This window comes from Talpa europaea (assembly GCF_964194135.1).
Source record: "Talpa europaea genome assembly, chromosome: 7".
Lineage (NCBI taxonomy): Eukaryota > Metazoa > Chordata > Mammalia > Eulipotyphla > Talpidae > Talpa > Talpa europaea.
In genome coordinates, this window is record NC_140074.1 from 53,654,602 (window position 1) to 53,668,230 (window position 13,629).

Here is a 13,629-nt window from a genome sequence, read left to right on the forward strand (position 1 = left end):
GCTGAGGGGAGCAGCGGGAGAGACAGGAGAGGTCTGCGCGCCATGTGAGACCCTTGCCGGCCAGCTGGGATTGAACTGGTGCAGCAGAGGCTGCGTACAGCTTCACAGTGTGGCGCTCAACCGCCTGCGCCACCAGGGGAGGCCCTGTACCTCAATCTTAGACTCCTCCACCCAACTCTCCTTCCTCCCTCCTCTCCTTTCTCGGGTGTCAGAACAGCATCATGGCCTAGGGTTCCCTACCTCCCCTCTATCTTTCACAGGCATTATCCCCAAGATCTCTTGCACTTGTAAATCTGTCTTGACATCTACTTCCTAATGACAAGTGCCCATGACATTATGTGCTCCTTCACACATCCCAGCCACCTTTGAACTGACCAGTGACAATTCTGGGCAATGAAATACAAGTAGAAAGAATATGGGTCACTTCCAAGTAAAGTTGTCCTAAAATCTAGTGTGCCTTCCCCCAGGGATTCCTCCCTGCACAAGAAGGAAGAGTCACAAGACAAAAGCAGCCTGGATTGCTTAAAGAGCCACCTACGAGGACCCTGACACATGCTGGACTTTGGGGGAGCAGTATTATCAGTTGAACTGTGTTCAGCAATAGTGATCTCAGGACTTGTTTGTTAATGCAGCATAACCTAGTCCACCCTGACTAATAAATGACATAAATCTATAAGTGTATTTGTTTACTTATACCACTTACACTTCCAACTTGTTCCTTTCCCTGCTGGATCTCAGATCACTGTATGAAGCTGATGTTACTCTGTGCCCATAAAGAGGGGAAGCCAAAGATGTGAAGAAGATTCTTTGTAAAGATAAAGTCAGCAAGTTACAACTCTTAGTCCAAATATTAAACAGTTCCTGGCATGTTAGTTCTACCCACCAAACTCATGGGTGTCTGGCCAGGCCTAAGGAATTGGTGGTGGCTGGTATGGCCATTGGCACTGCACTCATTTGAGGGAAGCATAGGGGTTGGTGCTGATGGAATAGGCAACTTAGCAGCCAACTTGATTCTGCTATATAGGGCCATGTAAGTCCAGTGGTGATTGTGGGGATGGGGGTTCAAAGACCTTGGGGAAGTGATCCAGACAAGCCACTGTATGCTCAAAAAACAGATTCTACTTTATTCTCTGAGAGTTTGGCTCAGCAAGCATTCACTGGTGCCCACTGCAGGTCAGGCCCTGGAAGACACCAGGGAAGCAGACTGGCCCAGTGCTCACACAGCTACGCTCCAGTGGGGGATAAAGAGGCAAATATGGCTTACACCACACGCAGCAGAGTGGAAGAGGAGTTGGGAGGTACATGTTAATGGAGACCTCAGTGTTTGCATCCTCTCTCCAATACTCCTCTCAGCAACGTGGCATCAGAAAACAAAATGACAGATAATGCTGCTTTAGAATTACATCCCATCTGAGGTCCCACCGTCATTGTATTTATTCCTCATGACAGCCCTGTGAGGTCAGCATGATAGCCGACACACGGTATGGGAAGAGCGGCAGCAGTAACCACGTGACAGTCAATACTTACTGAGAACTCACAGAGGAAAAGGTAGTTTCTGATTGCTTTACCTGGAGGGGCTCATCAGGCCCCTACACACCCTAGAAAGTAGTTAGTGCTAGCTTATTTTCTAGATGAAGAAATGGAGACAAAGGGGCTTGGTGCTTGGCACTAAGCAGGGAAGTGGTACCCAGTGGGATACAAGCCAGGTCTCCCGCATGTATCCGTGGAGCTCAGCGGGCAGTGCACAAGGGCAGGAACTAAAGAAAGGGGCCGTGCCACCCAGCCTGATCGCTGACCCTGCAGGGGTGCTCTCTCCTCATCCCCAACAGTGACTGTATGACCTTCCAGGTCCCCCTTTTGCCCCATGATTCCCTCTCCATTGCCTTCCTGCCAAGGTGCTGTCAGGCCTCGGTGCTGCCCACCTCCTTTACATGACCCCACACTGCCTCCGCCTCTGGCCCTGAGGCTCCCCCTTTGATGACGACAGCTTCCCAGCCTCTCTGTCTCAGGCTCACGTGTCTTAACTCCAGTCCCACAGTCCTCCCGGCCCCCATCGTGTCATGCCCATGTTCAAAAATCTCCCCTGCCTCCTCAAAGCTCCAGAATAAAGTCCAGACTTCTTGAAGTGACATTTGAGACTTTCCACACCCACCACCATCCTCCTTTCTCTCCAGAAATGCTGCTCTCAGGTATGAACATGCAGGTCAGTGTCCCTAGACATACCTCACACTTTGCTGCCTCTACCCTGCGATCTGGGGACCCTTCCTGAGATCCAGCCTACATTTCCCAGAGACCCAGTCTCTTTCTGTCAGCATTATACCCATGTACCCACCTTGGCCCCCCTCCTCCAGGAGGCCACCGGACCTAGACCTGCTCTTCCCTATCGCTTCATGCCCTGGCGTCGATTGTTTCTTCCTCGAATTTAGCATTTTCCCAGTACCCGCCTTTGTGGATATCTGTGATCAGAACCATCTACTATGGCGCCCCCTTAATAGCCTGTGATGTCCTTTGAGGATGCACTTCTCCACTCGATGCGGCTGGTGGGGCTGACCTGACCTCCTCCTACTCCTGCCGTGAGAGACTGGCAGATGCCCCTGGCATAGCAGTGTCATGTGATTGGTTCCGGGATGGAATCTGACTCAGTGAGAGCTGACCTTGGGATTTTTGCTGAAATACTCTTTGCACTGGTTTTAAATTGGGAGTGTGTAAACCTGCAGCTGCTGGGGGTGATCTGTGCCACCAACGAGGGGAAGCCTGCCAGAGAGCAAGCACGCAGGGAATTAGGGATGAGAGACACGGAAGGAGATGCTCTCAAAGATATCATATGAGTCCCTGGATTCAGCCATGCCTGAATACAGCATACACCAGCTTTTCTTAAGTTGTAAAAAACCCATAAAGTGGGGTTTTTCTCACTCACAATAAGAGTCCTAAGCAGTACAGCTACTAAGGGCCAGGCGTCATGCTGGACAGTAGCACTACAACCACAAAGAAGTGAGGCTGGTCCTAAAAAAGTTCATTTGCTCTCTTTTCATTTCTAATAAGAGCTGTATTGACATATAATTCACCTACCATTATAGTCTCTCTTTTTTTTTTTTAAAGAGAATATATTCACAGACTATATTCACAGACTCATGCAGCCATGGCCACTATTAGTTTTTACCTTGCACTGGATATGATGACCATGTGCCTGCCTTGTTCTCCCCTCTGCACCAGCTGCCTCTCTGGAGCCCAGGACTGGATTTTACTCCTTCCTGCAGCACTAACAACTGCAGTAAGTACTCTATTAACACCTGCTGGCTGAACTCAGATCTCCTTGGAAAATTTGGTGAAAAGTCCAGTGAATGAAAGAACAGATATTTGGAAAGCCCCTCAATGTAGGGGCATTCACACCAATCACTAGGTTTCCTTTGGGCTTTCTAAGCTGGATTCCTGCATCTGGGTAGACCTCGTGAGAGGAGCCACCTGTCATGGACTCCTTTGGCTCCCCGAAACTTTCCTAAATTTATTACGGAATGATTTAAAATAATAAAAAGTGGGGAAAACATAGTTAACAACAGGGGAAAGATTAAATACTTATGGTATGGCACTAAAACTCATACATCTGCTAAAAATCATCTTTACCAAGAGGGCTTGAAGACATGGGGAAATATCTACAATATAACACTAACTGAACGAAACAAAACATAAAAGAGCACAAAGAGAGTAAGATCGCAAGTATGCAAAATAGTAAACATTGGCAACTGTAAAGGAATAATGCTATTAAACGTAATTATCTTTGTGTAGGTGGCTTATGTGAAATTATTATTTTTCTTAATGTTTCCATATAATTTGCAATTTTTTCTAAAATGAACATTACTTTAATCAAATCAGAAAACCAACATTATTTTTTTAACTCAATTTTTGGGGGATGATTTAATTTTATTAATATGACTACCAAGGAGTGAGAAGCAATTACATGAAAAACATTTCTAAATCTCCTACAAAACTTTTTTTAAAAGACTTTGTCCCTCAGAGTCAGTCATACATGTAATATAACCTGCCATGTTTACCTTTTTACCTTGGCTGCCAGGAAGCTCAGAGCTAAAATTTAATAGTCAAGAACACAATAACCATCTTATCCCACGTTCTTCATACAGGAACGTCCATGTGTCTATATAGTCTCTGATATTTTCTTTTATCTGTATTTTCAGTTGTCTTGCATGCGTTTTTATTTACTCCAATTCTCCTTGGAATATATAAAGAAGTATTTGCTGAAGTGCAGTACACCAGAGAACAACCAGAAGTTCTGACTAGCAGATACTTTGACAGGTGTTTCATTTTTACAAACACATGCCACTGAGTGGGGCTTTGTTGCTCTTCTAATTATACTAGGGGTCAATCTGGATAAATGCAAGGAGGCTCCTCCATTAAGAGAGGCTGTCCCCATAATCAGATCTCCCCAATCCTTGCTACATCTCCAACTACTAAAGACTGTGGACAAAGGTCCTGGCTGCCCACAGTCTCTGGCCATTGACTGACAACAAATATCAACAATGCCAACCCAAATCCTTTCACCACATTCATCATGTGTTTGTGTCTGCAGACAATAAATGACACAGCCAGCAAGCGGCAAGGGAATATACACAATCCACAAAGACAGCACATTCTAACATAGCCCCAAACACCCTTCAGATTCCTGTGGATTTTGCTGCAATTACACACACTGATCCTTCTTTTACTTTAGCTCAGAGAGAAAGTACCTCTACTTTAAAGGCAGGCCTGTAAAAATTTAGCGTTATATCACCTGGGGATTGTCCGAAACATGACACCTCATGGTAGAATATAACATTTATTTGCTTTAAGTCAGAATTCTTTTTTTTTCTGGTGATAACTTCTCTGACTCTTCAGGAGATTGTGAAAACAAACAAGCAGTCTTAATATTTTAGTTGTGACCGTTCTATCACATCTAAAGTCTCAATGTCTTACTTCGGAATCCATGCCAGATGAAAATAAGGAAGGGAGGCAAGAAACATTGATTTAGTGCTTAAGGCATGCCAGACAGAGCGCTGGCCCCTGAGCCTGTGGCTCAAGGCATTTTCCGCCGCAGACTGTTACCTCCCTCAAGCAGGCATCACCACCCTGCAGAGTATATATGATAGTTCCACTTTTTCAGACGGAAATCTAGGCTTAGAAAGCTTAAATACTGAGTTCAAGGTCACCCAGAGGGGAGATAACCAGTTTCTGGTTAGAATGCAGGTCCAACCCACCCCCAAAGCTCCTGTCCTGCACCCCCTTCAAATGGCTAGAGGTGTCTCCCTGTTCTCAGAGGGCTGAGTTATCCCGCTGCCCTCCTCCCCACTGCTTATGCCCATGAACTGAAGAGCCTATGACTGCCTCATCCTCTTGACTTTGGGCCTCTTACTCAGAAAGTCATCAAAACACACTTGAAAAATAAACTGTAAAAGCTTCAACCCACACCCTGAAACCAACCACCCATCCCTTTGCTGCCACAAGCTCATATGACGCTAATATGAAATCTCTGTCAGGGAAGCCTTCTAAAGGGGATAAACAGATGAGGAAATCATCGTGCAGCTGACTATATTGGTGAAGATGCAAGCAGGGCCACCCGGTCTACAAATGATTTTGTCTGCAAAGAACTGGCTCTCCGGTGTGCCTTCCAGAAGGATATGTACTGAAGCAATAGAAAAACCGTGCTGAGAGACCTGCCTCGGGATAATTGCCTTGCCCTCTCCATTTATGGGTGCCTGACGAGTATTCCACAGAACTCAAAAGGTTCAGGCAAAGATGAGGGCGATAGGAATTTCATTCAGAAGTGATTCCACACCCAGGTTAGCTGTCACCCAGTTTGCATCCTCCTGGAGCAGAGGAAGCCTCTCTGCTTGCAGCAGCCTGCGCTCACTGCCACCAACTGCCACCCGTTCTTCACCTTTTATTTACAGCGCAGAGCAGGCTGGTTCATCAGTGACGGGGGGAGGCGGGGAGTAAGATGCAATGGAGATTTCTGCTTTCTCCGGAGACCAAAAAAAGAGAGGGGGAGGGGAGTGGGGTCAGAGAGAGAAGGAAGCAGAAGGCGAGTTGCACCGTCTAGGCGACAGCGCGGCCCTCCCCCTCGGAAGGAGTCTGCACCTGGGCTTCAGCAGAAGCGCCCGGGAGCCCCGGGAAGCCAGAGTCAAGCCCAGCGCCTCGGCCGAGTTTGGCGCGGTGGAAGAGGCTCCCACCGAGCTTACTGCAAAGGAAATCACTGCCCCCTTCAGGCCGCTTCTCAGTCGCTGCGGCCGGTGCGTAAGGGGCTCCCTCAGTCCGGGAAAACTCGCAAACCCGACCTCGCGCGGCCAGCGATGGTTCTCCAAAACCCTCCGCGCACCCAGCTCCCGGGCTGGCGGTGAAGGTGCGCGCTGGGGCTGCACCGAAACCCAAGCCGAGGGCGTGAGCAGGAACTTGGGATGGGAAGCGCTGGGCTCTTTGGTTCGGTGGAGGCCAGGCGGGCAAGCCAGCTAAGGCGGCAAGTCCGAGCTGCAAGTCCGCACCCGGAGAAACCGCCCCTGCAGCCGCCGAGCCAAGGCAGCAGCGCAGTCGGACGCCCCAGAGCATCCAGAGAGACACCTGCTCCGGGCACACTCTGAGTAACTAAACCCGGGTCTAGGGAAGGGGGTCTCCTAATGAAACCGCTCAGGCTGCTGGCAGCGCCGGACACATCAAGGCAAAGCGCTGCAGAGCTAGCGGCCCCACACCTGCCCGCGCGGTGCGAGCTCCGAGCTGCTGGCGCGCACCACGCGCCCAGCCTTGCTGCGCGCTCTGGCCCCTCGGGTCCTGCAGCTCTCCTGACCTCAAAGCGGCTTGGCCTTCCTGGGGGCCCTCTAACAGGCCCGTGGCCTCTTTGGCCCCGGGTGGCCCAGTTTTCTGCCAATACATACGCCTGTTCCTCCCACGAGGCACTTCGGAGCCCACCAGCGGACACTGGGCAGGGGCAACCACTGCAGGCCTTTGGGGGTCCAGTCCCCACCTTCTCTACTCCTTCCCTGGTCAAAAGAGACCCTAGTCTTCTATCTCACATACCCCCACACACATACGTACACACAATCCCAGAGGAGGGAGATGCCCAGCCGATCTTGGTACAGAGGTGCCAGCCAAGCCCCGCGGGACCCCGGGGATGAGCCATCAGCGCCGGTCCGCGGTGCCCTCGGCGGGCACGGGCGGGTCACGGGGCTCTGTCCAAAGACCAAAGCTTCCCTCCGTCCAACACTCCCACCCCGTCGCCCCCACAGCCCCGACGGCGAGGGCGGCCGGACACTCACCTCGGTGTCGTAGAGCCGCAGGTCAAGGAAGTAGGGGCGCAGGAGCGACTCGTTGCGGATCTGCTCGATGGCCAGCTCCACGGCGGGAAGCACACCGCGCCCGATGCTGCCCTTGGCCACCTCCTTGGTGAGCGGCATGAGGCCCATGATGGAGAGCGGCGGGCTGCTGGGCGGCGGCCGGGGGGCGCCCCGCGCCCAGCCCCAGGCCCCGGGCGCCAGCAGCAGCAGCAGGAGCGGCAGCAGCAGGAGCAGCAGCAGGCGCGCGGGCGGCGGTGGTGGCGACGGCGGCGGCGGCCCGAGCTGCCCGGAGCTCCGCGGGGAAGCCATGCCGCGCCGCGGGCTGCGGGCGCCGGCTCACTCGGCCCGCATGGCCTGCCCTGGCCCGCCGCCCCGCGCCAAGCTCTCCCTGCGGCGCCCGCGCAATGGCGCCGGCCCCGGCCCCGGCCCCGGCCCCGGCCCCGGCCCCGGCCCCGGCCCGGCTCCTGCTCGGCTCAGAACGGCCGCGGCGGCGCCCGTGACGGATCAATCACGCCGGGAGGGGTGGGAGCGAGCGGAGTGCGGGAGGCGGGGAGCGAGTGAGCGAACGCCGAGAGGGGGGCCGGCGTCTCCGCGCGCGCCTCTCTCCGGCGCTGGCGCCCCGAACCGGGCCGCCTCCGCCCGCCCCCGTGCGCGCTCCGAGCCGCGCTCCCTCCCGGAGCTGCTCCGCGGCAGCCCCTGGAGCCCGACCGGGGGAGGGCGAGCAGCGGGAAGCGCGGGGGGCGCAGGCGAGGCTGCTCAGAGGTGGCAGGGGCCGCCTCCGGGGACGGGGACGGGCCGTGCGCGCCGGGGAGGGGGAGGCGCTGGCGCTGGCGCTGCGGCGGCCGCGGGGAGGGCAGCCTTCCCAGCGCGCGCAGACACGCGCCCCCGGCCCTCCGCCGCGCCGGCCGCCGCTGCCCGCGGACCTCCAGGGATCCGAGCGCCCGAGGACGGCCGCGGGGAATCCAGGGCTCGCGCAGGCACCTGCAGCGGCGCCGCCACTGCTTCCCCGAGCGCCTCCTGGAGCACCTGCACACGATTTGGGACTGATTCTCTCGCAGGTCTGGCTGGGAAGGTCTGGGTTGCGAGCGCCCACTCGGGCGTCCTGGAGGCAGCAGCGGTGTCTGCCCTCCTGGTCTGCGCGGGCTTCAGGGTCCCTGATTGGAATCGAAGGGAAGACTGAAGACGCCGCGGGCGCTCGAATACCCCTTGGTGTTAGGGTGTCCTCCCCTTAGGGCCTGGGCTGTGAGCCCCTCTTTCCACCAGATGGAGCAACTGCCTTTTCCCAAACCCTAATGAGACTGGGGTCTCACCTTGAGAGTGCTACCGCCCCCTCCAGGCATTTGACCTCCCGGTGTCCCCACTTCTGAAGGACTCCGCCCTAAAATTCTCTCCTAGACTGAAGCACTGTCCTTAGGCCAGAGCCAGTTCGCGCTCCTCTTACCTTGGCCCTCAAGTGGGTGGCGCTGGCTGTACCGGCTAACCTTAAGGAGAGCAGCCCGGTGATCTGACCCAAGGTCTTGCACCCCGTGTGCCTCTCCATACTTGAAGACTGGGGATCGTGGTCATTAAAGTATAAAATCCCAAGAAGTGACTAATGGGGGAAGAGGGAGCATAGTAGGATATCAAATTACAAATCATCTTGAAACTGAACCAACCTTTGTGGGAGATATGGCAGACCTTGTAACAAGGTTAGGACTTTAGCCTTCACTGAAATGAACATGCTTTATAATGTAATCCTCACAACAGCCCTGTGAACCGAGTGCTGTGTTTACTGTCCTCACTTGGCAGGTGAATCACGGAGGGTTTGAGCCTGATGAACTCCTCAGAGCTACCAAGGGGACCCGAACCCAGAGCCAAAAGGAGCAGTGCGCTTAGGGAGCCAGCATCCAGAACAGCCTCCACTTCAGGAGGGCCAGTGCCCTGACTCTGGGTTATTCTGGAACTCAGTTCTTTCACGCATGTGCTGAAGAATTTGGCCCTGATGATGTCCACAGAGGAGCTCTGCCGGGGAGAGCCAGGGCAGCCCTGCATCACAAGTGAGGTTCTCCAGCCCAACTCCTAGAGAGCACCTTGGACAGTGCTGAGGAAAGCAGGCCAAGTTATCCCTGCCCTGCTGCCTCTTTCTAGGCTTCTGCAGAAACTACCTCTCCAGCTCCACTTAGCACTTCCTTCTCCACAAGCAGGAGGGTTTGCATGGGCAGAGGTCCCCACCAAAAAAGAGCCCAGGGAATATCTGTGATCCCCAGACACTCACTCAGTTGGTGTCTCACTCAGCATGGTGAATGTCCTTTAGTCATGAGCCCTGGCATCTGCCATTCCTCAATTCCTCAGCTCAGGTTTCTGAATGAGCATTTCATTCCAACCCCCCCCCCACACACACACACACACTTTTCTCTTAGTCATCTGTGCTTTCCTTGTGAGCTGTGCCAATATGGAATATCCACTGACATGTACATCTGGGAATAAGTTGAAAGCTGGGGTAACTTTGCTTGATAAATACTAAGTGGTTGAAGTCCTCTCTGGCAACCTGCCTTTCAACCCCTCTGTCTCTACTCATGGGTGACCTAGCCTCAAGACACATGGCCTGGGACCAGCCCTGACCCAAAGAACACCAGGCTCACTCAGCATCAGCCTGGCTCCTGGCCAGCTGCTGAGCTCACGCCTCACTTCTGATGCCGGGGCATCCCTCTGGCTCTCTGTCTGGCTCTCTGAACTCTTGGCCTTGTGTTCCAGTATGGGTAACTGGGTTCCTGGCATGCTTCCTGGATCTGCGTTCCTGTGTCATTCACTAGCCTCAAGTTCATGTCCAGCTTCTTTATCATAATCATTCCTCCAACCAATGTTTTATAGGGCCTACTACATGCTGAACAGTGTCCTAGGAGCTGAGGATGAAAAAAAATATGAAAATCACTGCTCTCTTAAAATTCACATCCGAGTGGGAGATAAAGACAATAAGTAGAAATAAAAAGTTAGTTTAGGGCCTCCCCGGTGGCGCAGCGGTTGAGTGCTGGGTTGTGAAGCTGCCCGCGGCCTCTGCGGCGCCGGTTCGATCCCCGGCTGCTCCCCGGCCACCAGAGGAGGGTCCCGCATGGCGCGCAGACCTCTCCTGCCGCCCGCTGCTCCCCTCAGCAGTGTACTTCGGTCCTTCTGCCTGCTCTGCTCCCCGCTCTGGCTCTGGTGAATTCTCTCACCCTCCCGCGCTTCTGACTGTACCCAGTGCATGTTTAAACAAAACAAACAAACAAACAAATAAATAAATAAAACATGCCTCTATAAAAAAAAAAGTTAGTTTATGGAAAGTGCAATGGAGAACAATACAACATGAAAGACTAATAATGCCAGGATAGGTCTGAAATTTGAAATAGGGAGGTCATGGAAGGACACACTGAAATGACTTTTCAGCAAAGACCTAAAGGAGGTAAGTAAGCAGGACAGACAAATTGTGTTCCAGGTGGAGGAGCAGCAAGGGCAGAAGCGCCAAGACCTAGTGTGTTCAAGGAACAGTCTGGAAGTCAGAGTGCCTGGAGCAGAGTGAGAAAAGGGAAAGGCAATAGTAGCCAAGGTCACTGGCAGGTGGGATCATGTAGGACCTAGGCATTGTGAGGATTCTGGCTTGCACATGATGAAATGGGAAACCATTGGAGGGTATGGGATGGAGCAGTGACATGATCTGCTATGTTTTAATGGGTCACACTAGCTGCCAAGTAAAGAATCATTTGTAGAGGGAAATCGTGAAAGCAGGTGTCAGAAACTGGACCCAGATCCTGGGAGGAAGCAGGTAGAGACCATTACATAAGCTATGTATGGTGGCAAGAGGGTGGCAAGAGCCAGGGTGCAAGCAGAAGAGCTGGTGAGAAGCAACAGATTAACCATTGTCATCAGTAGTCATGAGACTCAAGTGCCCTGGTAGATGTCTAGGTCCAGGGCTGTGACTCATGGGCTCATCTCCTTTATAAGAGACACAGGAGAGACTTTAGAAAGCAACATGCTCAGAGGTGTACCCCTAGAAGGTAACTACTGTCAGTCCAGGTCTAGATGGCTTTAATTCTCATCTTCTTCCTCAAACCCTGTCTCCTTAGCAACTCTTTCTTCCATGCCTGCTCCCTGCACACACACCCAGAAACCAGTCTCCAAACCTCAGTTCAGAGATTGGGGTGTTGAAAGATCTTGCCCATCCCCTTTCTGGGGATTTTGGACCCTGTAGTCTATCTAGCTACCTATCAGCAGGGCATCTCGTCTCCTTGAGCTGGACCCCAACATGGGGAGGTTAACAGAACCCCCACTCTCTTTACATTTTGGGCTGACCACCCCTCACCAGTTGGTGCTGGCTACTCAGCTCTGCCCTCCCACCTTGCCTTCTTCCAGGAACTGGGTCCAGTTTCTAATACCCAGATCCCAGTCTGACCTATCAATCACATCTCTACTCTTAACTCCCCAAAACAGGAGGCCTTCTGAGACTTTTTTCTTAAACAGAATGATAAGCTACGGTTGCAAACATCTCCCATGTATTTCTTATTCACCTTTACATGGTAATGTTTTTCCCAACCAAGAAACTCAGCTGTTTTTTTTTTTTTTTAAGTAAATTGTTTTCAGTTCTTTTCTTTTAATGGATAATTTATGAATGATGCCTTCAAAAAAGATTAGCTGAATGAATCTAAGTTGCTTTTCTGTCTTCACAAGGCATGTTTTTTAAAATGTAAAATTGGGTTCAGGCATCAAATGTGGTCTGGTGACACACAGTCCGGGTAATAATAATAGCTTCCATTTATTAAACACCTACCTACTCTGTGCCAGACACCTTGGTATGCATCATCTTAATCTTCATGACTGCCTGAAAAATAGGTGTCGGGATCTTGGTTTTGCAAATTATGAGACTGAGGTCCAGATGGATTGAGTTAGTGCCTATTGCTACCCAGCAGAGGTAGCAACAGGGTCAATCCCAACCTGTCTGACACCAAATCCCTGCCCTTGCCTCTATTCCACTTGCCTCTCCTTGAAGATGCCCTACATGACTGAGGAGGGAATGATCTTCAAGAGGTAAAGATTGCTGCTGAGGGTCCACAGCAGAAAGAGGTAAAATGACTTGGCCAAAATGACTTGACCCATTGAATCAGACACGAAGCTCACGCCCCTTCTGGGTGATCAGGGGGGAGTGTGCCCTGGAGAGTATGACTTAACCCTTGAGGAGTCAATGCAAGCCTGGGGTGGACCAGCAGACCCTGGAACCACTTCCTTCCTTCCATTGTGCACAGTTTGAAAAGATAGAAGGAGGAGGAGTCGCTTTCCTCCTGGTTGGCTGGACAGGTCCTGAGTGGACAGAGGTAGGACATTTAGTTCATTCTGAGTGGGCTCCAGGAGGACAGAGATTGGCAAAGGGGCCAAAAGTCCCTGTCATTTAGAGATTTCAAAATCAAGAAGATCCTTTACAGACAGATCACAGATGAACAAGAGGCACAGTTTAGAGCTGCATCGTAGGTGGGGAGGTCTCTGGTCCAGTCACTCCTCAAATCTTCAGGGTGAGTTTTGGGGTCAGGTTCCAATACTAGGCTTACCAATTATTAGGGGTACGAATTTGGGTAGGTCACTTAACCTGTGAACTTCTGTATATTCTTTCACAAGTTTATTGTGATAACTAAATAACAACAACAGCTAACGTGTTCAGCACTCACACGTTCACGGCACTGTTCTGAGCACCCTAATTGTGATTAACTTCCATATTCAGTGAGAACATGCAGATAACATGCTGCAAACAGTAGTAAGCACTTATTAGGCATGCTGCTACCACCACCACCACCAGGCATGAGAGGGCAAGACCAGTGCCCCCTGAGGCTCCTGCTACATTATTTGATTGATAGGGGTTTTAGTTATTGCTTTTTTTTAAATATTTATTTATTTATGCATACAAGAGCTGGGGTACAGGCCAGAGGTGTGGGGGGTGAGAGGATTCACCAGAGAGAGTGGGGAATAGAACAGGCAGACTAACCTAAATACACTGCTGAGGGGAGCAGCAGGCAAGACAGAAGAGGTCTGCTGCGCCATGTGGGTTTCTCTCTGGCCAGCCAGGTATTGAACTCATGCTGCAGAGGCTGCGAATTGCTTCATAGTGTGGTGCTTAACCCCTTGCACCACCAGTGAGGCCCTTTAGTTATTTCTTAAGCTCTATCAAAGTCAACATCCCTAAAGCATTCACTCTGGATCCCAATCCACTGCCAGAGTCCCTGGTGCACCCTGTCTCCCATTGCGGGGTGGGGGGGGTTTCACCAAAAATAGCTCAGAGGTACCTCCTCACTTCTACCCCCAACCAAGTCCTCTCTTC

At 51.9% G+C, this 13,629-nt stretch overlaps 1 protein-coding gene across 1 annotated transcript in view; it reads right to left on the bottom strand.

Annotated features, from left to right (window-relative positions):
* GABBR2 (gamma-aminobutyric acid type B receptor subunit 2) overlaps positions 1 to 7,622 on the bottom strand; it is a gene marked incomplete at both ends in the record, with an annotated part of 333,143 nt that extends 325,521 nt beyond the window's left edge. Inside the window, one exon of the mRNA XM_084237329.1 lies at positions 7,296 to 7,622. Coding sequence (XP_084093455.1) covers positions 7,296 to 7,622 — 327 coding nt within the window. The remainder of the gene's footprint in view (positions 1 to 7,295) is intronic.
* Positions 7,623 to 13,629: the final 6,007 nt, after the last annotated feature.